Genomic DNA, 25,830 nt, shown 5'->3' with positions numbered 1-25,830 from the left:
GTAGAGTATTCTAATGTTTCTGAAAAACCAATTGTTTTTATGGCTTCAATGAAACTTTGAAATTTCACTTATCACACAAAAATTACAACAACATGCAGACGTCTGGTCTAGGGATTATCAAGACTTTAATTTAATCTTTTACCTGCAATTTAATGCCTTAATAGCAGTTTTTGACTCTGACATAATTTTAAGGATTATTTTAGGAAAGCTTGTAGATAAATTATACGCACTGTTTTTGGAAAAATATAGGGCAAGACAACTAATACATAAGGAGGGACCACACATAGTACTCTTTTTTATTGATTCTAAAATACAGATACTAGATTGAAAATGTGTGTAGTATCTTTAGAAGTTTTCTCTTTGGGAATGCCTGTCTCACCATATCTGATAGATAAAGTCGTACCACAAGTTTTATCCAACTTTATTGATTAGGAAATAGCACAACCGTTGATCGTGGATGTAATCCAGCTGTAGTAGAAGCTAATGCGGGCGAAGACATCGGGGAATCCGTAGGCGCAGGGCACGCCCCAGTTACCAACGCCCACCAGGCGACCTCGACTGTCCACAAGGGGTCCTCCGGCATCCCCATGACAGGCTCCGGCTCCCACCTTTCCCACGGCACACAGGTGACCCAGATCCAGATCTTGAGTACCGCCGTACGTGGAGTTGCACTTCTCCGGCGATACATAGGTCACATCCAGTTGGTGCAGCTCCCATGACAAATCCCAACCGATCTCCGTTGATCCATATCCGTACATGGTCAGCGTCTCGCCCTCCGTTAAATCCTGCAAGGGAGCGGTGGTGATATTCTGGGTCACTTCATCGTAATCGAAAAGCGCATGGGTCTTGATCAAGGCAATGTCATTGTGGTACATCGGTTTATCGAAGTTGCAGTGCATGATGATCTCCTCCACGGAGTATTCCCAGCCAGCCGATCCCCAATTGTTGTAGGTAGTGGTGACCACCTTCACATTGTTGCTACGCAGGCCAGCCACGCAACTGGCCGCGGTCACCACCCACCGACCTGCGATGATGGCACCGCCACAAAAGTGGTTACTGAAAGGGGTTATATAGAATATGGTAGAAATGCAAATAATAATTTTTATAAGTATCGACCATACCTAAAATGGTAAGGAATAAACTACTGTTAAAATTATCTGTGAAATTAAAATTCTTTGCTTAAAAAATCGTAAAGGTATTGGGAGAAAGCGCAAAAACAAGATTTTAAAATTTTTAGAAATATATTAGATCTAATCACAATTAATTTACTTGCTTGTCCTTGAAATACGAAGAGGAAGAAATGTTATAAATTAACATATTTTTTAAAAACCATTTATAAAACAAAGGTTTTTTTTCTTGTGCAAATCTCAGCCTTTAGTCTTAGTTAATGTTTTAGAAAAACTATCAAAAAATCCTGGGAGTTACAGCACTATCTGTTAGATATAATACTTTAAAAGTCAATACCCATAGCCGTTTTGCAGCGAGACTAGATAGGGAGCCGCCAGGACATCGGATACTTCTCCTCCAATAATTCTGGAGCTAAACTTTTCCGCGGAAGGGGCAGAGTCTGAGGAAACAGCGCGACGACGAAGACTAGCCTCCGAAAAGGATATCGCCAGCAGGACGAGGACGATCAAGGAGACCGTTTTGATTTGGAAAGACATCTTTGACGAACAGCTAAAGTTGAACTAATTGCACGAAATTGCAGCTGAAAATTAACTAACCTTCGATATACGATATTCAATATACGATATAAGATAGCCGACGTGATATTAATGATCTGCCATAAAGGTTGTGCAATCTCAATCATGGTCAGCCTGAGCAAAAAACCAAGAACTCTCCCCTCGTAAAAATCCCATAATTTTTATTAAATCAGCAACACAAATCATGAGTACCTGTGCCTACACTTGAACAAAACTTAAGAACTTAATATTTTTTATGCGGTTTGGGTCTCGATTGTTTGGGCTATCAACAAGCTTATCATAATTGTTATTCTGATATTCCAGTTGTGGTTAAACTCAGACTGACTTCCATTTAAGTAGATTCAAGATAAAGGAACGTATTTTTCATATCAAATCAATTTTTTTTAAATAGTTTCAGAAAGGTAAGCCCTATTAATTGTTGAAGAGTTTTGTAAATGGAATTTATAACTATAAACGAAACTATTTCAAACACGTAAAGCTCTAAAAATCCATTTTAGGCCAATCAAAAAGTAATCATGTATACCTTTTCTTATACTTTTTAATTTTTTCCATTTGGAATAGTATCAAAAAATTGGAAGATTAAAATCTTTACGCTCTAAAATGTTGGAAGTGCCCCACACATTATGTTAAACCCAATGTAGTCAGAATATAATGAATATATGCCTTGCCAATTTAATAAATCAAATTTAATCGGTCATTTCGATAATAAGAAATTCATTGCCAAATTAATAAATCATGTTTTATATTTCTTTTCAATATACATAAGAAAAAATCCACTGTCGGTTTGAAAAATGCCTTTTCCCTCAGTGCACAGATAAGAGGTGTCCAATGACTAGGCGATTGTACACCCGTTCATGGTGGTGCGGATCCAATCGTTGTAGAAGGCGGCTCGCGCATACACATCCTAATGTGAAATATAGGGTAATAAATACATATGGTACTGCCCGATATGGGTGCAAAACTCACCGGATAGCCACGACCACAGGGCACGCCCCAATTGCCGATCCCCACCAGGCGCTGCTGTTCATCGATGAGTGGACCGCCGGTGTCGCCATGACAAGCGCCCTTGCCCGCCTCCATTTGCACGCACACATGACCCAGATCCACATCATCATAGTTTTGGAGTTTCTCCTGGCATGGTTCTACGGGAAGATAGGTTCCCGAGGACTCCTGCAGATACCGCCCATAGGTGCCCATGGCCTCTGTGCTGCCCCAGCCGGCAAAGGTCAACTTTTCGCCCTCCTGCAAGTCATCAATATCCGCCAGGGTTATACTCGTGGTCACATCGTTGAACTCGATGGGGGATGACAGATGCAAAAGGGCTATATCATTGTGATACAAAGGCTTATCGAAGTTGCAGTGGACATGGATCTGGTCCACGGTATAGTAGGCGGCATACAGATCCCACCAATCCGAGGTTCCGGTGACTACTAGTATGTTCCTGGCTCTCAAGCCCGCCACGCAGCTGGCCGCTGTGAGCACCCATTCCTTGTCGATGATCATGCCACCGCACAGGTGATAAGAGTATACATTCTGGATGGTCGTAATCCAGGGCCATTTGCCCTCGGTGGCGGTGGTGCCCCCTGCCACGCGACCTTCGGGGACAACTTCGCTCGAGCGATGCTTATTGATATTGGCCAAACCCGGAAGCGGTTCCCCCCGCATCCTCATGGCCTCCGTGGGCTTCTGAAGAGTTGCCAGAAATATCAGGGCCAGCAATCCCGTCAAGTTCCATCTGGTTCCCATGGTATAAGGTAGTATATGCACGGTACAATCGAAACTAAAACCCCACCAACAGACCACCTTAAAATTACACTTCATATGGCGGATCTTATCGCAGCGAATGGTCAAGTTTTGGATAATATGGCCTTTATGGGTCTGCACAGGGGCGATAATGGATCCATACACATCATACATATTGCCTTGCAGCCGTTGCCATTCTGAGCTGACCAGCAACTTCGACCGGTGCATTTATAGAGCGCCGAGATTTGCCGTGTCACACCAGTCCATTATTTTATGGTCCTACGGGTCCAATTGAACGTTCCGCCTTTACCGATGGGGTTTTATCCTTAAAGCCGTAAAGATACCCGACCGTTGGTGGCCATAAAGATTTGCTGGCCAGTGGTCAGTTGGTCGCGACAAAAAACCCAAACTAGGTGCGATAAATTTTGTTTATATGGAATCCATATAAAAACGCCCAGTTGGGTCATACAATTTTCCATTGCTAGTCATTAATTCGCGCTGTCCGGCAATTGTCCCTCGTCTCCGGAGTTAATTTTGTGGTGATGGCTGTCCGTTTGTCTCAGATTTGGGTAATTTGGCTGCTTCTGCTGGGCACTTTCATTGACGTCACGCGCGGCAAGCGTTTGGATCGTAAACTGTCGGACAATCGAATTGTGGGTGGCCAGGAGGCGGCGAACGGGGTGGCTCCTTATCAGGTATCCATTCAGACCACCTGGAGAACCCACATCTGCAGCGGCGTCATCCTCAATAAAGAATGGATCCTAACCGCAGGTCATTGTGCACTGGACTTTAGCATTGAGGATTTGAGGATTATCGTGGGCACGAATGATCGACTGGTTCCGGGACAAACTCTATTTCCGGATGAGGCTCTGGTCCACTGTCTGTACGATGTGCCCTATGTCTATAACAATGACATAGCATTGATTCATGTCAACGAATCGATTGTATTCAATGATCGCACTCAGATCGTTGAGCTGAGTAGAAAGCAGCCGCCGGCGGGTTCCATTGTCACCTTGACCGGATGGGGTGCTCCGGAGAGTAGTTTTCCCACGGTGCAGCACTTGCAGACCATCAACCTGACCATCATAGCCCACGAGGAGTGCCGGGAGAGGTGGGACTACCACGATGGCATCGACATCGGTCACATCTGCACCTTTACGCGGGAAGGCGAGGGAGCCTGCTCCGGAGATTCGGGAGGTCCTCTGATGTGGGAGGGCAAACTGGTGGGTCTGGTCAACTGGGGAAGAGCCTGCGGCGTGGGCATGCCAGATATGTAAGTTCAAGTTCTTGATCCATTTAACAAGAACTAATCCATTCCCTAATCCATTTTAGGTATGCCAACACTATCTACTACCAGGAATGGATCAGAAGAACTCGCACGGGATGCAAAAATCGTGTTAACTGAAAGAGATCAAAGGAGATGGATTTTTAAAATGTGTATTGATATGTGAAATATATTTATTGATCAAAACAACGCTTATAGCATATTCCACTTACTCATTTGGTCATTAGCTGCTTTTAGATGGGTGATTACCCTGTTTATATGGCTCTGTTTGCTAACACATTATGATATGAGATAATGGTATAATGGCTAGGGCTGGGGCTGACGAATTTTAAACGCGAAATTTTTCAGTCATCTAACAGTTCGTATGCCCTTAGATTTTACAAACAAATAGAACTCTTTTTTTCTGAACTTATAGTTATTTAGAATATTAACATAAGTATTATTTTTGAAAATGTTAATAATTAGTTTTTATTTGTGCTAATCTTTTTGGAATAATGGACTAAACGGATTATTAATGGTCCTAAAAATGTGCCGGCCCCATAATATTTTGGCAAACATGGGGCTTGATTTCATTTCTTCCTAATTCAATATATAATTTTTGTTTTAAGAAATTTTTTTCAATTTAACTAAAAAGGTTCGGCCCTCGCTTTTGATAATATCTAATGCCAATGTCCAGGGAATGACCAGTTCCAGGTTATATTCTTATCCCATGACGGCGCTGAAATTGATTGCCCTGTCACAAAATCATAATCAGTGTGCGTCTATATCATTTTACGATGCTCGACTTTATGGCATAGATACAACTTGCTTGAACATCGATTCCGATTTACGATAAAACCCAAAGACTTACGATAAAACACCGATTTGTTCGAGTATAAAAGCAAAATCACGACCCATATGCAGGTTTAATTGGCGCATTGAAACTCGAGCACTCACGATAATGGTGGTTCAACCGGGTCTTTTGGGGATCCTTGTGATCCTTTTGGTCTGCAGTGGATATAATCCCAGTAATGCCATTCGATCGGCGCAACTTAGTGAGGAGCAGCTGGCGTGGATCTCCAAGTCGGGAGCAGTGAACTTCCAGAATCGCGTGATCGATGGCGAGGATGCGGTATTGGGCGAGGCCAAGTACCAGATATCGTTGCAGGGAATGTACGGCGGTCACCTCTGCGGCGGATGTATCATCGACGAACGCCATGTCCTGACGGCGGCCCACTGTGTCTATGGTTATAACCCAACTTACCTAAGAGTGGCCACGGGAACTGTGCGTTGGGCCCAGCCGGATGCCCTGTATTTTGTGGAGGAGCACTGGATACACTGCAACTACAATAGTCCTTCGTACTACAATGATATAGCTGTGATCCGGCTGAACGATACGATCAAGTTCAATGAGTACACTCAACCCGCGCAGCTGCCCACTGCTCCGCTGGCCAATGGTTCCCAGTTGCTCTTGACGGGCTGGGGAGATACGGAATTGTGGGGCGATACACCCGATGTGCTGCAGAAGGCCTATCTCACGCATGTGGACTACCCAACCTGCCAGGCGATAATGAACAACGATCCGATGAACGGACCCTGCCACGTCTGCACTTTGACAACCGGAGGACAGGGAGCTTGCCACGGCGACTCCGGCGGTCCACTAACCTTCGAAGGAATCGTCTATGGCCTGGTCAACTGGGGCTATCCCTGCGCCATCGGCTATCCGGACAGCCACGCCAACGTGTACTATTACCTGGATTGGATCAGGAAAATTATTTCGGGACCATGCGGCACCTGCTACTGCTACGCCAGTAACTACCCCAGCCTGTGAGTTTAAAAAGGAATTCTCCATGGCTTTCTTTGAGTGAGTTACGTGGTCATCTGTTCTTTCCAAAAAAGGCTAACCATCCTAGGTGTTAAACAATTTCTCAATAACTGGCTTAATTGATAATGTACATGTTATTGGCGAAATAAAAGTCGAGCGCAGAGCGTGCCATTTAAGATTAAGAAAAAATTTATTGTTTTGCTACCTAGGTAACAGGCAATTTGGATTACCGAAACCCAAACCATTTTTATTACTTCTATCTATCTTCTAAGCTTTATAGTTTTTTGTAGACAGAAATTTGGGAATAGTTTTTTTCCCGAGTTATAACATTTTCCAGGCAAAATCAATGAAGTAATAGCATAAATCAGAATGTTGCAATTCCATATGAAAAAGTATACTCCCTTAAATAACTCCCAAATTCGGAAACTATATATTTCTTTTGCGATACAAGAACATTATCGTCTAACTCAAATATACCTACTAACTACGCATATCTGAAATCTACTCATATAAATAGACAAAGTTTTCCTTGATTTTCTTTATTTTTTTCTATTTAATGAATATGATAGTTTTTGTAAGCAGTAAATCATTTAGTAGTAGCACCTGTCGTTGCCGCTGATCTTACTGCGAATCCAGTCCAAGTAGTAGTACACATTGGCCTGGACATCGGGGAATCCCACACCGCAGGGCCTTCCCCAGTTGACCAGTCCCACCAGGTGCCCATTGCTGACCAGCGGACCACCGGAATCGCCGTGACAAGATCCCTCGCCCTCGCGCGAAAAGGTGCAGATGTGACCCACACCCATGCTGCTGGTTTGGTTAAAGATATCGTAGCACTCGTCCAGAGGAACAAAGCCCAGGGTCAACTTCTGCAGGTTCTCCACCGATCCACCGTAGGCCTCCTGGGCGCCCCAACCCGTTAGGACGATCTCGTCGCCAGAACGCACCGGTCTATTGGGCAGATCGATGGGTTGGGTCAGCTCGTTAAAGGTGATATTCTGGGTGAGCTTCACCAGAGCGATGTCGTTATGCATATAGGGCTGGTCGTACATACAGTGCATGTGAATCTCTTCGGTGTAGTAGATGCCCCCCGGCTCTGCCCATTTATTCGTGCCCGTGATCACGTTGACCCGGGCGGGAATATAGTTCTCCACACAGTGACCGGCGGTGATGATCCATTGTTCGTTTAGTATAGCACCACCGCAGTTGTGGGAACCCACAATGGGTTGCAGGGAAACCTGATATGGAGCAAATCCAATCTCAGCCTCCTCGCCACCCTTAATCCTACCCGATAATCCCGCGGAATGGGGTCCAAACAAGCGCTTCGATTGGCAGAAGTTCGGGGGCTGCAGAAGCAGGAGGAGGAATAGGCTTAGGCAGAGCAGTTGCATCTCGAAGGTTTGGCCACGTACTGAACACTAAAAGTCAACTTCACCGCTATCAGAACTTTATTATTAACTAGCCCGGTCTAATCGAGAGTCAATTTATCGTGGCCTTATAAACTGGGCAATTTTATGGACAACGATAGCCGCATAACATGGAAACTTTAGGCCTCCGTAGAGCTGAAGCCAGTGCATTTCGTATTGCCACTCATGACCTTGCGTATCCAATCGTAATAATATGAAATACCAGCATGGACGTCCTGAAAAGATTGTATAGGTTTAGGTGGAAAAACTATGGTATTTCGTTTTTTGCCCTTTCCCTAATGATTATAAGTCTTATTTTTCTATTGGTTAATAATTGTAGGTGCTCGGAATTATACAATTCTGTTGAATCATTGTTATATTATATTACTACTAAGGATATTCTGAAAATAAGATTACTTCGAGTGACTATACTACCAGGAATCTTGAATTTCCAACATGATAATATATCAAAATATGTTTAAAGGCTAAATGGGTAAAGATAACGAAGATAACTTACCGGAAGACCAGTTGCGCAGGGCCATCCCCAGTTGACCAGTCCCACTAGGTAGCCATTGCTGACCAGCGGACCACCGGAGTCTCCATGGCAGGCTCCCTCTCCCTGGCGCGAAAAGGTGCAGATGTGGCCCACATCGCAGTCCGGATCGTAGCTCAGCAACTCCAGGCACTCCTGGTGCGGAACGTATTGGAGGTATACGACCTGCAGATCGATGGGACTGCTGCCCCAGAGCACCGTGGATCCCCAACCGGTGAGGATCACCTCGTCACCCGGCTGCATGGGCACCTTGGGCAAGGGAATCGGTTGGGTGCGTTCGTTCCACACAATTGGCTCTATTAATTGCAACATGGCGATATCATTGTGCATCAAGGGATTATCGTAGTTGCAGTGGATATGGATGGCTTCTAGGAAATATCTGCCTCCCGGTTGATTGTACTTATTGGTACCTGTAACTACCACTAGCCATTGAATATTGACATTCTCCACACAGTGGGCAGCTGTTAGGACGAATTTCTCGGCTATTATGGCACCACCACAGGAATGGGCTCCGGAGATGCCCTGCAGGGATATCTGATAGGGAGCGAATCCCTCTTCAGCCACCTGCCCTCCAATGATCCGTTGATCCTTGAAAGTCCCGGCTGCAGAAAAGTTTCCTTTGATTCGTATGGCTGAGGTGGAGGAAAATCCTGCAAGTCCTAGTATTATAAGCAAACCCACTGCCGACATCTTGGTTCCAGGCCTGGTCAGCTAATGAAGTTCCAAACTAAATAAACCTGGGAACTACCTTTCTTGACCATTTATCGGAATCTGATAAAAAAATCTGTTTATGGCTCGATTCGATTGTTGGAACCTTTGGCCGAGCCAATCAAAATCGCTAAGGGTAAAACCAAACTAGTTCAGTCTGCGATTGCATTTCAGCCATGGCGTTTGCACGGTGCCTTCTTCTTTGTATTTTCCTGTGTGGTATACTATTTAAAGATCTCTTGGCTGAGGAGCACTTTATAGTGGGTGGACAGAATGCGGCGGAGGGAGATGCCCCATACCAGGTGTCGTTGCAAACACTTTTGGGCAGTCACTTGTGCGGTGGCGCCATCATTTCGGATCGCTGGATCCTAACCGCAGGTCATTGTGTCAAGGGTTATCCAGTTAGCAGACTCCAAGTGGCCACCGGAACAGTTCGCTATGCGCAACCAGGGGCGCTGTATTATCCGGAAGCTATCTACCTGCACTGCAACTACGACATTCCCAAGTATCATAATGATATAGGCCTGCTGAAACTAAACGAAAGTGTGGTTTTTAATGCCTTGACTCAGGCGGTTAAGCTTCCAACTTTCTCCTTTCCCCGAGGAACTTCGGAACTGGTCTTCACCGGTTGGGGATCCCAGTCAGCGGCGGGGAGTCTGCCCTCCCAGTTGCAGCGAGTTCAGCAGCAGCATCTCAGCAGTCAGGTCTGCGCATCCCTGCTTTCCGCCTATGAAGATCTGGAGCTGGGTCCCTGCCACCTTTGTGCCTACCGGCAGGCCAACATTGGAGCCTGCCATGGGGACTCTGGAGGTCCTCTGGTTCACCAGGGCACCCTCGTGGGCATACTCAACTTTTTCGTACCCTGTGCCCAGGGGGTTCCGGATATATTCATGGATGTCATGTACTACTACGACTGGATGCGGCAAACGATGAGCGGCAATGGCAGGTGTACGCAGGTCAATCAGCAGACAATAAATGGCTAAATAAATACTTTTAAACACTCTCAGAAAATCTCTGTCCTAAAAAGTAGAAATGCATTTTTTATATATTTAAAATTTTAAAAATATTTTTTGTATGTAAATAATTATTGTGGAACTCAGAATTTATTTAACAATCCAACAATGTTTAATGACAATGCCAGAGTGTTCGGATATTTAAATTAAAAGTGTGCTAAGAATGGTCTCCTATATTAACTATTTAAATATTATTAATATTCCATTTCCCAAAGGAATACACAAAATGTTCAAATGAAATACGTAAAATGTTTTGTAGCCTGACATAAGATACTAATATTATAGTTTTGCGCAGGGATTGCTGGTACAGTCAAACAAACATTTTTATAAATCAAAATTCACATTTTATCTATCTAACATAATGGGCGGTCATTTGTCTAAGAATACTACATAAACGCTGTCAAAAATTTCTAGGAAAATAAAAATGGTACATGTATATTGCTCCCATAAAACCTTAACAATTCTGGGAATACTTACCAATTTTCTAAACTTTGCCCCTAAAAACCATACTTGTTTGACTAAAATTATTTGATATTCTTTACTGATTACAGACTGTGGGTAATTTGGCTGTTCCTGGAGGCAAAAGAAATTCTTGGCCCTCGGCCAGGAGGCTGTGCAGACAGACAGCCGGAATGTCCGACTGATTCATCCCACCGCATCTATAGGATTTCTGATTTGTGATTTGTGCCGGAGACACAAAAGTGTCGCACTGGCCACACGTGTAGCGCTGATCTAATTGAAGGCAGGTAGACCCAGACAGTCGTGGTCTTAGTCATGTTTTTTCAGATGTGAGAAAGATGTCGAAAGAAATCGCTCACGGCGCATGGAAATTCTGAAAATATTTCTTTCGGCGCTCGCCATTCAGCTAGGAACAAAAAAAAAATGAAAAGCGGGAAAAACACTCAGTTGTGGGTTGTATCTTGGCATTTTCGAAAAGATTTTCAGTTGCTGCATTGACTTGGACGTGTGCGGTGCGAGTCTCGAATTTTCTTTTGGAATACGCGGCGTATACGCAATCCCTGAACTATATGTAGACGCGTGTGTCGCCCATATTTCTATATATATACACGAAAATATAGCAAGTGAAATTTCGCAACTTGTGCATTATCGGGTGGGAAATTGTTAGAAAACAAGTGAAAATGCCAAAGTATGTGAAATAATGTCTCCAATAAAGGCAAATGCGCGGTGAAATATTTACGACATATCTACAATGAGTGATGAATAATACGGCCAAAAGTGTACGGCCCACTACACATTAAAGAAAATATTATATACATATGCGAAATATAATAGATTCGAAATATTTCATGTTATGTGAATTTCTGGGTGAAATATTGCGTACAAGGCGTTGCCATTTTGTGATATATTCCGGCGATGAAAGGTCTCTTTTTGCTGGATCCCAGCGAAAGAGCTATTAAATGTTTAGCTGTGAGACGTGAAGTGCATTTATCTGTCGGGCGCCAGATGTTAACCCCGCCTCTGCTCTTTATATAGCCTCGATAGGCTCTGGCGCACCTGCGCTATTTTCGGGGATTACTTAAGGGGAGTGGGCAATTAGTTTTTCCAAATTATTTATTCAAGGTGGGGTGACAAATTTTGAGCGATTTCAATAGAAGAAGTACATCTTCTGGGCACCCTTGGGAAGCTTGCCGAAAGGTCCCTGGATCTTTTCATCACTTGGCGGTGGCAAAGTGTTGGGAACAGGTGTAGTAGTATCCGCCCAGTAAGGATACAAAGAAGTTGTAAAGGATGAATTTGGATCCCAATAATATCCAGATGATGTCGTTGTTTGGTCCTGGCAAAGAACACAGACTGCCAGGGCACATAGAATTGCAATTATCGTTAGGGACCTCATCTCTGCAGATTTCAGCACAAACTGATAAATATATGATACCAGTTTGTCAAATTTATACTTAGCCTCTTATTTGCTTTCAATTGTTTAAAAAAACTTTTATAAAAAACAGTTGGTCTAATAATCTTTTTATTTAAATGCCATCACTCTCTGACAAATATTTATTTTTAATATTAAATTGCGAAATTTATCGACAGCTGTTGTGTGTCAGGTTCTTTTAAAATTTAGAAAATATGGAAACACCTATACAAATTTTATCCAATACATTTTTATGCTAATTTCTCTTTGGATCCCCGCTGTTCTGCTGTTAATTGTATTTCATTTATTTTCGGAGAGAATATCTTAGAAAGAGCATTGGCACGTGAAATTACTTGTCGGCAACGGGGCGTATGCGCAACAAAAAATATTAACAACCGAAGCAGCTGTTGGATAAACTCAAGTACCATGAATAATGATAACCAATACAAATAAAATTTGTTTAAAAGTACACGCGCTTCGCGTTCATAAGCAGCAACTAAATGAATTGGTTAATTAAATTAGGGGAATTTCACTAGAGAATTTCGATGAATGAGGCACCAAAACTAGCGTACTTATAAGTACAATAAGCCTATCAAGTTTAGTCTGTCGGAATTATTTTTTTTTGTTTTTAAGATAAACAAAACTGTTTTTTCTGTTTGCGATGACTACAAACATGACTACAACTTCGGCATAATTCAAATTTATCACAACATTACTCTTAAAAAACACGTTCTTATCAAAACAATGTTGTTTTGTTGTCATTAGTCACGAGACTGTGTACCCTTATAAATATTTGATTACAACAGAAATACTTTATGAGTTTTTTTAATATTATTAATTTGATACAAAATGTGTGGTTTGATACAAAAATATAGTTGTGGTTTACATTAATTTGATAACGAGCCAAAAATAACTTTTTTTATTGATCATTTAGCACTTAGGGAATAATTAAAAAGTTTAAAAGATATCGATTCCAATGAATTATTAAAGAAAATCACACAACATTTCTTGAATACCTAACTCTAAATTCTATGGCATCATTAAAGCTATGAAATCATATAATCAAAATAAAATTTACGATATATTTAGCGTGCTCTCGCTGAGTTTTATCTAGAAACATACATAAGCATGGAGGGTCTTTCGCCCCCAAGCTAAATAAAATAAAGGAATTTATGACAGCTGATTTGGCCAGAGCGAGTTAGTCATCTCGAAAGACTAAACAAGCCGCACAAACATACCATACATATGTACATATGCTTTTGATTTAAGAGTTTTATGGGTTCTACGATCCCCCGATTTAGCATATTTTATTCGCGAATCGTGAGTCAACTGGCGGGGGAACACGGAACGCGGAATGCACTTGGGGCGACCGCCAGCGATGGCCACAAACGAATCATTTTCGCAGGAGGCACTTTCAATTGTGGCCAGCAACAGAGAGGATTGCAAAAAATAACACACAAAAGACCACAACCAGTTCTATGAATAGAATGACAACAAAATCAGCTGCGCGTCGAAAATCACATTGGCGATGAGTTACAGGGGGTTTCCGAGGGGTATACTGGGGATCGGGGGACCTTATGGCAGCGTCGCCAAAAACCTGCCAAACAGAGTCAAGAGTGCAGTCGACTTCGGCGTCGTCGTCGACGTCCAGTCAACGTCACATGCAATACCAAAAACACAACACAAAACATGAAGCGAAATAAATATTGAACAAATTATGTATTGAAGATGTTTCACAGTCGAGGATGGTCATATATTACTTTTCATATGGGAGGTTTTAGAAAAAATTAATACACAGAGAAAACTATCTAAGAACATTGTTCTTGAATTGAGTACATTGTTCTTGAATTGCGAACATTCTTTCTTGAATTGAGAACATTGTTCTTGAATTGAGAACATTGTTCTTAAAAATCGTGTAAGTACATTTTGGTATCAATATAAGAACGAAATGGTGAGAAGAGAAAAGTTAAATTGAGTTTATTTAACAACTTTTTGATAAGTATACACTAAGGACTGAACTTATAGTTTATTTGTACATACAATGTACTTAAATACCGCCAATTCAACTTGATTCGAGCAAAAAAAAAACATTTTCATCTTATAAATGTCGTTCTATTTTTTAGAACATTTTCAACTCAGATGAGAACGTCAGAATTTTCTCTGTGTAGCATTTTATAATATATTAACATAATGCATTTAAAAAAAGGTGTTTTTATTTAGTTACGTTAATATTTTTAACTTAAGTACCTTCATAATAATATTTATAACTAATATAAGATAAAGATAATGGGATTTTTTTATAGATTTATAACTGACCCCAAAAATGTTTCAAATTATCTTGTTTTAACACCAGTTCAGCCTTTTGTGGGTCACTTTAATCATGGCTTTAGGGAAATATTATTAGGCAATCCTAAGAAACCAAAGAACCAATAACGAGTAAAAAACATATATGAAATGCATTTACAACTTAATTCTTTTTCCCCAAGTACTGAAAGGAGTTGTTCAGGGGGATCTTCAGTTCTATATGACCATCCTCAGCTGTATGATTTATCTGAGAAAATAATAATAAAGAAATTGAGAATAAGCGGCGAGCATTTGGCTGCATAAAAACTTAGAGCAAGGAGGCGCACACAACTCAGTCGAGTTGAGAAATTGTCGCGGCCAGTACGAGTACAGGTACCAAAGAAACCGAAAGCAAAGCGCGCAGCTCGTGCAAATATTTTCAAAACGAAAAAAAAATTCTGAAATTTGTTTACGAAAAAAAGAAGGCTCACCAGCTTTTGTTAGTGTTGTGTTTTTGAAAAAACAAAAAGAAAAAAGCGTTCTTGCCCCGCCAGGAATTGTGTAATTAGCGGGCAATCAAGTGATCAGTATTAAGCACCCACTGAAGTATTACGACTTGAGATCATTCAACAGCAAACCCCATCGAAATGGCGTCCCGAAAAGTGAGTCCATTATGGGGCAGGGTTGGCCCTTATCTGATCGCCGATCGTTGCATTTCACCCACACGATTTTCCATTGCTGGTTTATACTTTACAATATACTTATGTACGACGAAAATGGAGGACATGTGGTTTTCATTACCTTTTCATAAAAACAAAATATTTGTGAATTTATTTTTAGTCAAACGGGCGGGCCAATTTTGCTCACTTGCGCCTTCGCCGTGTAAATGTTGGGTGTAATTTTAGTTTCAAATAAATTCAAATTAATTAAAGTGGAAGTGAAAATTTATTTAGCATTTCATTGGCGTCGCTCGGCGACGCTGATTCATGCAATTCCCCAGCGAAGCAAGTGGCGCCTCACGTAGCTGCCGTTTTTGGCCCGATTCGAAAAGTTTATTTCCATATAAGGGAAGCCTCAGCGAGGCGAACTAACTCTATATGGCCACCATTGCAAAGTCGCACTCCCTTGTGGAATGTGATGAAGGACTGGCTTCCTAAAACTCCATAAGTTGAGTGTTTGTTAGATTAATAATCTAAATCAGCTGGCTAGTAATAATGGATGTTCAAGGGGGGATAGGATATTCTCAAAGAATTCTTTTTAATCTTTACTTAAAAATATAAATTCCTCGATAAATGGGAGCTCTGTAGTAGTTGTATACGATGCAACAGTTGCATATTCCGTTGTATGGCAATTAACTTCATTATATTTTCTTTCTACTGAAACTTATAGTTCGCATCTAAAATATTACACTTTTATACCTTAAAAAACGGGATACCTTTATTGACATTTCGGAGTTGTATACCCCTTAGTTTACGTGAATTAAGAAAGTATGCTACACAAAATTTGTTCTGAAAGCCTCTTGAAATCATCTTCTCAGTTTAACGCAATTGTGATGTTATCATTTGTTTATTCCTACACAACTGCGATGTTAATATCTTTGCAAATACTAAATTAGGGGAACTACATGTTAACTAGGTATCTGATAATTTTTATTTATTTCTAAAGCTCCTTTTGGTTGAGAAACTGAGCAAGAGACTAACTTGAGACTAACTTGAGACTAACTAAAACCATAAATTCCTTTAAGATGTATTTCGTTTTCACATTTATTTGTTAGGGTTTTGTTGTCACTTTTGGATAAGGCAGTATACTATTTTATAAAGGCTATGTCTACCGGTACGATGATTTGTTTACATTATCTTTAATATTTTATTAATCCTGGTTATAATGCAATTTATTTAGAAGAAGAAGTATAGTTTCTTGCCGCCAGCAATTCCACCAGCACAGGGTCGGGAAGGGGCTTGTCCCCAGGGTCCAGATGGGCCACAGGGGAGTTCTACCGGAGGAGCAGAGGTAGTGGTAGTTGGAGTCTCTATCTCAGTGTATGACGAGCCCTCTGCGGGGGCTATTAACCCTACAATACCGCAGAAAAGAATAATTACGGCGAAGAACTTCATTTTGGTAACTCTGTATCGACAGTGATATCTCGGTGATAAAGTTTCGGGGTTTTATACTTTTTTTTACGTCTTTAGGCAAATCAAATAATGACACAAATGCTTTTAAAGTACAAGTTTGGTAAATAAAATCCTAAAAAAAATACAATTGGATAAACACTAGAAAAGTTTTATAACAATTATTACATTTCCCTTTGCCTAAAAATATGGTAGCTCTATTGTTAACACACGAGTCTCTAAGGTCAATGTTTATTTTACCAATTAACAGGAATGATAGTGGAGGTAGAGGTAGGTAGATATATTACTAATTTATTACGTAGAAATTGTGATTTTAGATAGTAATAAAAGTCAAGTGTTTTTTTCCATAACATTTGGGTAGTGTAGCGGTAGTTCTATCTGATCGATCGTAACAATCCAAACAGGTGGTCTTACAAAATCGCACAGGAGGATAGGAATTGCGAAGAACTTCATTCTGGTAACTCCGTATAGAATGTGGTAGTTACAGAATTTTGAAGTTTTTTACCTTTTCTGTTATGTTTCCATGTAAATTCTTTCTCTTCGTTTACAACGTTTTATAGCCGTTAGGTTGGCTGATCAACGTTTGTCAACAAATATGGTAGATTCATTTTTAACACCACGCGCTGTTTAAATCAAGTTTATAAGGGGCGTGCGGGGGATATTTGGAGCTTGGGTAAATATAACAATGTAGGGTTGGGGTACTAAATTTCCCAAGTGTATGCAGCGTAAGAGTAACAGCGACATCAATGGTTTAGGCCCTGTACTTTATTTTGAATTTGGATTGCTCTCTACGCCCGTTTATTATTTTGTTATCCAATACTATTAAACGAGTACACTAAAGAATATCGAGTCTTTCTTAAAAAAGCATGGAGTATAAAAAAGCGTCGCTATTGAGGAAGAGTTCAGCAAGTCGTAAAGTGAAGAAGTCGTCCAGTGCGTGGTTCCGCAAAGAAGTTGGTTTTAAAGATGTATACGTTATATCAAGAAACAATTCGTTCATTAAAGTTTTTAAGAAACATTCTGTAACAATTCCCAAAATAAACTAAATTTGTATTATTCCACAAAAAGTTTCCTTCACCAAAAGTTATTCTGAAAACCTCTTTTTTCGTTCGATTAGGAATCACCTTCCCAGTTCAGTAACCCCCTATTCCATAATATTAACTTGATTTGGGCAAATTTAGTTTTATATTTTATTGCTTTTGGAAAGCTAGGATTTTATTTAGTAAAAAAAGTACAGCTTTTTGGCGAATCGTCCGACTGGGCCACAGGGGAGTTTTACCGCAGAACCAGAGGTACTGGTATAAGAACCCTCCACTTCCACATGGGTGCCTGTACCGTCGGATTCCGAAGAAGATGTCGTGGTCGAGGAAGAGGAGGACGCGTTCGCAGAGGTGGCCAATAACCCTACAATGCTGCAGAAAAGAACAATTACAGCGAAGAACTTCATTTTGGTAACTCTGTATCGGCAGTGGTAACGTGGTAACATAATTTCTCAGTTTTATACTTTCTTTTATGGCTAGTCAAGTGTTTACATACTATGTAATTCGTCCAAGAGAAACAATTGAACAAATACTAGAATACCTTATCTTGCACGTTTTTTCCGCAAATATGGTAGCTCTATTTTTAGCTCCATGTTTTGGTTAAATCGAGATTTGCGATTTACGAACATATAAGGAAGGGTCTCGAAAGCTCCCTTGGGAAATTTGGCGAAGGATTTGTTGCCAAAAAACGGCATTACGAAGTCGCCGAGCATCGATCCGCCATCGATCATACATAGCTACCCGTTTTGACTTTGACTCATTTGGCTAAAATTAACGATTCCTAACCATATCGAGAAGGTCGCTGGTTGTCAGCCCCATTTGCTGAGCTCATTCACTTGTCTGGCCGTCGTTGTGCATTTGTGTCTGCCTTTCGTTTTTGCATTTGATCAGGCGAAAAAAGGGGGAGTGGAATTAAAAAGGCATTGCCAAAAGCAATCCACAAAAATGCCAAATATTTACCAGAATTATTTGCTCTTCCCTGGTTCTGGGTGTGCAGGGGGATCATGAATCATGTTTTTTGCTGGGTTTTTGGTTCCCGATTTGAAAAGGGTCGGGATTCAGAGATTCCAGGGCTTGGCCTCATAAGTTTCAATGTCACACTTATCATAATTGTGTTTCTGATAAAAATCACATTTATTTTAAATGATTACGAATCATCTTTTTTCAATAGAACGGTTACAATTAATGGTGAGATTCTATGACAAGTTAATTAGTCATCGCATTCTATACAATTCAAGCTACGTTCTTGATAATAAATAGAACTGACGAATAACATTTTTCCTGAATAGTTATGTTGGATTACTTAGAATATGACAAATGGCTTAAATCATTATTTAGCTATTTTCTGTCCATTTAAAAAACATTAAAAATACACAAATTAGTCATTAAACGAATTACTTGGTTTGCAAAATATAAAACTGATTCATAGCATTTAATATAGCTCTTTTAAACAGGTTCTAATTGACCAAAGTTTAATACTGTTTTATAAATGGGTATATATTATATATATTGAATAAGTACGTACGTTAGGGGTAATTCCAAAAATGTGTTTATTATCTGACACATATTTTAAATATATGTTTTTAATTTAATGAAAAAACTGCACTTTCTTTTGAAAAGAGTTATTTGGTTAACGGGTTGAAGAAAAAGCGTTAATATTTTATGAGCTACTTTCCAAGCTTAGTGCATACTTTGGGGCTTTGATATAAATGATAAATAATAAATGTTGAATTCCTCAATTGTTTAAAACTCAAACCAAAAATTGTTCTAGTTTAATTTGGAAAAGGCGGATAGGTTGTACAATTTGCCAAGACAATAAAAAACATGATTACTTTTACAGGCCTATTAGGCTCAGCATTCCAAACTTTTCCTAGGCTCAACGAACTTTATAAAGGGCGCTCACGGGTGTAAGTGTGAACGCCCTTAACCAAACGGACACCTTTTCTTTAACAATGGTTTGTGTCTCTGCTTACGTAAGGTGAATTGACGCAACGTGGCGAAGAGAGAGAGCGGTAAACAAACTTGAAAAAAACGACAACAAAACAATCGAGAGAGAGGGAGAGAGAGAGAGAGCGAGCGAGCGGCGATCACCGGGAACTACAACAATGTACAGCGATCGGGAGCGGGACGGCGAGATGGAGCGAGAGAGAGCGAATGCCGGTGTGCGACAAACAGCGGCGGCGCTGAAAAACACAAATTTATTCAACGGTGAACGGTTTAACAACGCTGAACGTCCCGGCAAATCGGCAGTCGCAACTTCAACGCACGGCGGTGAATTTGAATTAGTGCAAAACGCGAATTATACAAACGGTCAAACGACGCAGACGCAGACGCAGGCGACCATATTCCTCAGCCACAACAACAATAGCCACTGCAACAACGGCAACAACAACAACAGCCACAGAAAGAACCCGCCAAATTCGCAGCAAAATCCGCAAAACGCGTGTGTTTACACAACCGGCCACAATAACAGTACCAGCAACAGCAACAACAATCCGGAGCAGAACTTTAGCAACCTAAATTTCTACGCCCAACAGCCAGCCGCACACTACGACGTTTGGCATCAACAGGTGTGTGTGAGTGTGTGGGGGAACGCGGGAGTGTGCGTAGGGCCACAGGCAAACTTCCCTAAGTTGAACCCTCAAAGATCTTTAAATTAAGGGGAATTTGCGTTCAGCAAGAAAATACCACACCATACTCCAATGAAGTTTATACCCATCAGAATCCATAATTTGTTTGCCTCTTTGGGCCTAAATTTCAATCAGACAAACTTTACATAGATTTCTTTTTTTTTATCATTGGGTGTTACTTCTTACCAAGATCTTGAAATTAAGTGGAAATTGCGTTTAGCAAGAAAATACCACACCATACTCCAATGAAGTTTATACCCCAATTTCTTTAACTTTTTGGGCTTTAATTTCAATGAGACGCAATTTATCTAGATTTCATAGGAGTTTTATCATTGGTTGTTAAATATTAGTGGAAATATTTGGTGGTTCCAAGAATTTAAGATCACTGTATTTAAACCAGTAAAAAATCATCAGTTTCGGGGAACTCCCATTTTTGTAAAGCAAATTTTTTCCAAGAACCCTAAAAAATAAAATGCGTATCGTTTAACTGCTTACAAAATGGTAACCAAGAATTTTTTATTTAATATATCATATGAAAGCAGCTGAAACTGCATTGTAATTCATTCTAAAAAAGAATTCAAGGTGTTTTGAGGCCTTAAATTTTTTTTAAAGAATAACATTTTGTAGATTTGTTTGATTTTTAAAAATAACATTTTACAATATAGTTTGTAGGTTACTTAGAACCCACAGATTTGACTGTAGTTTACTTAGCCCCTTTTAATTGTTGCAGTTCACATTGCGTTTTGTCGCGGCATTTCGCAATTAATGAAAATGTTAATGAACTTCACACGCTGCGCACTCGAGCACTCCACTCCAATTTCTTTTTCTAGCCATATTCCCATGTTGGCCAGGCCCAGACGGATGAAAGAGGGGGCTGCGGGGGCTCTATTTCTGTTGGTTTTTTGGGGACGACTACGTTTCTGTTTGTGTGTGGCACGCGAACTCCGTTTTGGTCCCTTGTCCGTCCTCTGATCACTCCGCTTTGGGCTCGTTCTTCGCGGGCCTTTCTGTCTCTATACCCTCTTCGGGAACTTTTCGGGCAAGTTGGTAAACAATGAATTTAGGCGGAGTTACCTGGGAACTTGTTTCTCCGGTTAACAGATAAGGGCGACTCGAAAGTTTCAAAAAATACGGAGTTCTTCAACTTGAACCACTTACATATTCATAAACATTTCTTGTTCATTGTTATTATTATTTCGGAATATAACTGTTCAGTTAGATAAAAAACATCACATAATTAGTTTCTTTAACAATAAATGGCTAAATTACAATCAAACTTCAGTAATTCATATTTTTGGAACCATTAAAGATTATTTCTAAAAATAGTTCTTTGGGAATTGCCAGAATAGTAGTCCCAAAAAGCGTATTCCGGTTAACAGATAAGGGCGACTCGAAAGTTTGAAAAAATACGGAGTTCTTCAACTTGAACCACTTACAAATTCATAAACAATTCTTGTTCATTGTTATTATTTCGGAATATATCTGTTCAGTTAGATAAAAAACATCACATAATTAGTTTCTTTAACAATAAATGGCTAAATTACAATCAAACTTCAGTAATTCATATTTCTGGAACCATTAAAGATTATTTCTAAAAATAGTTCTTTGGGAATTGCCAGAATAGTAGTCCCAAAAAGCGTATTCAAATGTCTCTAGGTCTTAAATTCTTGATTGTGGGACATGTGTGGAAAGTGGACAGTCCACCGATACGATACCGAAGTTCTGCTTGGCGAGCCCAAACGAAACTGGAACAAGTCTTGGCCTACGCCACACCTTGTGTGATCCAATCGGATCCATTCGAATCAATTTGCTCCAGGAGTGGAGTTGACGGTTTTTAATGGAGATCGGTTTTGCATAGTTGCTAAGTGATTTTCGAAGTAACGACATCCCACACGCATCCATTAAGACACCCATTTACCGGCACACCCACACCCATCATCCAACCCTAGTAAACCCGGCTAACTTGATCTCTGCGTAATCGCTAACCCACAGGCGAACGACCACTACCAATCCAGACAGGAGGGCCAGCAGGCGGAACAGTACGAGGAGAACTTCGACGAGGACATGGAGGCCGAACGCGATCTCGCCGAGGATGCGCAGTGGAAGAAGATCCAACAGAACACCTTCACCCGTTGGGCCAATGAGCACCTGAAGACCATCGATCGGTCGATCAGCAACCTGGAGACGGACCTGTCCGACGGCCTGCGACTGATCGCCCTCGTCGAGGTGCTGTCCCAGAAGCGAATGCCCAAGTACAACAAACGCCCAACATTCCGCAGCCAGAAACTGGAAAACGTCTCGGTGGCCCTGAAATTCCTCCAGGATGAGGGTATCAAAATCGTTAACATTGGTAAGTAGCACATATATGGTTCGTATGTTTCAAAATTCCCAGAATTCTCGGATTAACTTAATGCACAGAATTTGGGTTGGGTCTCACGTATCTCTAATAGTTTTAGCAACCGCACAATTGTGGTCGTGAATCAACTTTATGAATTAATTAGAAGCGCTCGCATCGTTGGCCATCGGAATAGTTTCCATTGAAAATTGCATAATTTGCTCTTTCAATGAGGAGATAAGTCAACTGAAGATGTGCCGCCAACGCCACAAGAGTCTCGGGCTAACACCGGATCCTCTGCCCGCTGCATTCCGCACGATCCCATGTGGATCCGTTGTATTATTTATACGAAATTTCTGCCTTTAGCGAGTGACTCGCTTCCAGACTACAAAACAAAATGATGTCATTGCCGCTTTTATTCAAAGCGCCAGCTTCAATGCGAGTTTTACTTTCATTTGTATTTATATGCATAATTCAAGATTGTGTTCAGTAATTTGCAGTACCTGCACAGTTCCAATCAGCCGAGTTGAGTTTCCCTAAAAAAGGGGTATATTCGGCTCGATAAAGCCGAAAGCCTTGAAAAATATGATATCAAAAAGGCATTGATCTTAAAGGACCCAATTCATGAACTACATTGCAACGATATTGATAATATAGAAAATGATATAATGGAGATATCGTATCATATATTCGACTACATATACCTTTAGACAAGAGAGCACCAGCGAAGCGTGGACAATTTGGAAGGTTAATTTCATTAGAGCACCATCGCTTTCAAAGACCATTTCCATTGCCAAATCACGAGCGTAACAGAACCTGATATCAATGGCCAACTAACTGCATCATGCTAATTTGTTTGATTGAAAACTATACAGATGAAGCATGTGATATAGGGTGCTTTATGACTCACAGTCAGGGTTCTAACTCAAGCCTCAGTCGGTCACCGAGGCATTCAGTCGGTCGATGATTATGCCTGGTATTACATTTCATTCACAATGTAATCAGTACGCTTTTCAAAACGACCCCGTGACGTTATTGATAAGACCGTCAATCTTGGGACTCTCCAAAATAATTTAATCATTCAGTGGGGACTTACTACCCCGTATGAAACAGATAAACAACTTCAGTATCTAAATGCTCCAGAAAAAAAGGCAGTTTGTCAATAATTGACAGCTAGGTAAATAATGTTTACAGATATGTTTACATACACCTTTTTTTTTATCACCCCAAAGGGGAGCTGACTCTAAAATGTAGATACAAAAATGAAAGCCAAACAAACGCGATCGTTCACTGAAAGCTAAGTAAATGCAATTTTAAGATATTTTAAAGGGAATTTCGGTTCGCGTTTTGTTTTTTCGCGGTACAATCGTTTCAGAGGTATTTATATAGCTATCAGCACTTTCGTTTTCGTGCGATAAAAAATATCATCCATTCTGAACTTGGGTTAGCGATAAGACGCTTTCATATCTACTCCGAAATTTTCGACGCTGGCAACTCAAATTAAATTTACCGAATTAAATTCGAGTTTGACCGAAAAGTGTTTGCAAGGAGAGATGATTCATCTGTTTAGTCAGGTCGAATCTTTTTCATCAGCTTAGTCATTAGCTAAATTTTGGTTAACTGGCATTATTCACGGGAATGCAAACATTAATTGCTCGTTCATTTTGGCAAACATACCAAAACCAGATAACGCATCCAATTTCGGCAATTATCGGTTGCACAAATAGAAAATTTAAAGAAAACGTAGTTAATTAATTTAACGAGCCGCACCCCTTTCCGTTTTCCAAAATGTTTGTGGTTTCAATCGACTTAAATTGCTATAGTGAAAGCTTCCGAGTGAAATTTTGGTTCTCAGTGCTTGGTGTTAGCGTTTTGGGTTCCCACTGTATATCGCACAGATCATTTCTGTTCGGTTACTTCCTTCCAAGTCGTATTTTGCCTCTTTTGTGCTGTCAATTGAATTAGCGCGAAATTTCGTGGAGTTATGTGTGTGTCGGCTTGTGTGCCAAAAACCACGCAGCTGCTGGCTCAAGAGCTTGTCTTTCAGTCCAGAGACCCGGCTCCAAGTGGGATTGTAGATTTCCATGGAGCGCCGCCGTTCGTATCTACAAATGTTTGCGCTAAAAAATCCACAGAAACAATAATAAAGCCTCTCGGGCGGTCGCAATAAAATGCAAAACAAAAACAAAAACCACAATAACAGCGAAATAAGCAAATAAAAATAACAAAATTAAAAGTACAAAGCAGAGGGAAGAACAAACCTAATACGTGCCGAATAGAGTAGAGATAAAGTCGCTCCATGACATCATCTGGTTTTTGGGGTATACTTCGCTTTTTGCCTGGAGTTTTGGGACCGAAAAACTTAAGTTCCCATTAGCAGCAGCCGAAGTAGCAGCAAACCATACCAATGGTTCCTATAAAGTCAGGCTCAATTTGTCACAGCCAATTGATTGTTATTGATGACGCCATCATTGCCCGAACATCATTAAAAATCATCATCTATGGAGGGCGTTAAAGATTTTTCCAGGCGATGAGTAAAGCACTGGAATGCACATTTCACTTAATGAAGGCCTCTTGATCATCCATTTGACCCAATTTCATTTCTGTTGTGTGCTTGTTAATAATTTGTTCATATTTTTGTGATTTACCCATGATGTGTTGATTACCACGGAGGCAAGAATCTAATTGCAATGCATAACAATTGCTTTTATCAGCATTTCTCTAGAACATTACCCAAAAAAACAATGGTCATGGAAGTTATTTTTGTTTGTGGTTATAATCTTCCCTTTTTCAAAAATGATTGCTGAGGCCCAGCCCAATATGCAATATCACAATTTTTGTGGGAAATTCTTCAAGAAAAGATTGTATAACATTCTTGACAAACTAGTAACGAAAATTTATTTTGGTTCGTGTTAACAGCTTCCGTTCCCCAAGTTGATAAGCTTAAGTTAGTGAATCAGCTTGAGGTAAGGAAGTATGCAGAAACCACACTCGTTAAATTTCCGTTGAATTTCTGCTGAATGGCTCGAAAATGACACGGCCGGACTTCAGTACTTGCATTGATCACCTGGCACGTACTCACCAGTGTTTTTATAAATCATTCGCAATGGATCAACATGACGCCATCGATTCAGACACGTCACCGTTGAGCTCAGGCTAACCCTCTGATCCACCAGCTGAAAATAGCAATGATTTTACCTCGGGTTATATGTACATACCTCTCGTCACACTCCAAAGGCAATTGTGATAAGATTAGGTTGTTATGAGCATCGTTACCTAGCTACTCGATGGAATGTCAAGATTCCCTGGCCGGGCAGTAAGTCAATTA

The 25,830-nt window shown here is 40.6% G+C and overlaps 8 protein-coding genes across 14 annotated transcripts in view; 4 read left to right on the top strand and 4 right to left on the bottom strand.

Moving 5' to 3' along the window:
• Positions 1-400: 400 nt before the first annotated feature.
• LOC119556442 (chymotrypsin-2) lies at positions 401-1,672 on the bottom strand. The gene is made up of 2 exons (XM_037868680.1): positions 1,465-1,672; positions 401-1,056 (listed from the first exon to the last, which is right to left on the bottom strand). Exons 1-2 carry the CDS (start codon positions 1,662-1,664, stop codon positions 429-431), a joined length of 828 nt encoding a protein of 275 aa, XP_037724608.1. The 5' UTR covers positions 1,665-1,672; the 3' UTR covers positions 401-428.
• Positions 1,673-2,428: 756 nt separating this feature from the next.
• Positions 2,429-3,484, bottom strand: LOC119563292 (chymotrypsin-2). Its single transcript, XM_037876620.1, has 2 exons — positions 2,670-3,484; positions 2,429-2,607 (listed from the first exon to the last, which is right to left on the bottom strand). Exons 1-2 carry the CDS (start codon positions 3,447-3,449, stop codon positions 2,536-2,538), a joined length of 852 nt encoding a protein of 283 aa, XP_037732548.1. The 5' UTR covers positions 3,450-3,484; the 3' UTR covers positions 2,429-2,535.
• Positions 3,485-3,938: 454 nt separating this feature from the next.
• LOC119563293 (chymotrypsin-2) lies at positions 3,939-4,903 on the top strand. The gene is made up of 2 exons (XM_037876621.1): positions 3,939-4,719; positions 4,779-4,903. Exons 1-2 carry the CDS (start codon positions 3,989-3,991, stop codon positions 4,849-4,851), a joined length of 804 nt encoding a protein of 267 aa, XP_037732549.1. The 5' UTR covers positions 3,939-3,988; the 3' UTR covers positions 4,852-4,903.
• Positions 4,904-5,440: 537 nt separating this feature from the next.
• On the top strand, positions 5,441-6,717 carry LOC119553498 (chymotrypsin-2). The gene is made up of 2 exons (XM_037863913.1): positions 5,441-5,484; positions 5,635-6,717. Exons 1-2 carry the CDS (start codon positions 5,441-5,443, stop codon positions 6,539-6,541), a joined length of 951 nt encoding a protein of 316 aa, XP_037719841.1. The 3' UTR covers positions 6,542-6,717.
• A 387-nt stretch (positions 6,718-7,104) lies between these two features.
• Positions 7,105-7,966, bottom strand: LOC119555370 (chymotrypsin-1). The gene has a single exon (XM_037866716.1). It carries the CDS (start codon positions 7,924-7,926, stop codon positions 7,126-7,128), a length of 801 nt encoding a protein of 266 aa, XP_037722644.1. The 5' UTR covers positions 7,927-7,966; the 3' UTR covers positions 7,105-7,125.
• LOC119555362 (chymotrypsin-1) lies at positions 7,966-9,189 on the bottom strand. Its single transcript, XM_037866703.1, has 2 exons — positions 8,459-9,189; positions 7,966-8,177 (listed from the first exon to the last, which is right to left on the bottom strand). The coding sequence occupies exons 1-2, from the start codon at positions 9,182-9,184 to the stop codon at positions 8,082-8,084; spliced, it is 822 nt and encodes a 273-aa protein (XP_037722631.1). The 5' UTR covers positions 9,185-9,189; the 3' UTR covers positions 7,966-8,081.
• A 189-nt stretch (positions 9,190-9,378) lies between these two features.
• On the top strand, positions 9,379-10,551 carry LOC119553444 (chymotrypsin-2). The gene has a single exon (XM_037863838.1). The coding sequence runs from the start codon at positions 9,379-9,381 to the stop codon at positions 10,183-10,185; it is 807 nt and encodes a 268-aa protein (XP_037719766.1). The 3' UTR covers positions 10,186-10,551.
• A 658-nt stretch (positions 10,552-11,209) lies between these two features.
• LOC119553661 (filamin-A) overlaps positions 11,210-25,830 on the top strand; it is a 37,867-nt gene continuing 23,246 nt past the window's right edge. For 2 of the 7 annotated variants that reach the window (XM_037864181.1, XM_037864173.1), the window contains exons 1-3: positions 11,210-11,362; positions 19,516-20,107; positions 22,160-22,517. In XM_037864181.1, coding sequence (XP_037720109.1) covers positions 19,643-20,107; positions 22,160-22,517 — 823 coding nt within the window. In that variant the 5' untranslated portion in view covers positions 11,210-11,362; positions 19,516-19,642. Of the gene's footprint in view, positions 11,363-14,767; positions 15,031-19,515; positions 20,108-22,159; positions 22,518-25,830 lie in introns of those variants that run through there. The other 5 variants (XM_037864219.1, XM_037864212.1, XM_037864191.1 and 2 more) reach the window with 4 other exon arrangements.

The sequence above is a fragment of the Drosophila subpulchrella genome, chromosome 3R, assembly GCF_014743375.2.
Source record: "Drosophila subpulchrella strain 33 F10 #4 breed RU33 chromosome 3R, RU_Dsub_v1.1 Primary Assembly, whole genome shotgun sequence".
NCBI classification, from domain to species: domain Eukaryota; kingdom Metazoa; phylum Arthropoda; class Insecta; order Diptera; family Drosophilidae; genus Drosophila; species Drosophila subpulchrella.
Note: the sequence above shows the minus strand (reverse complement) of the source record. Positions and strands in the feature narration are given on the sequence as shown.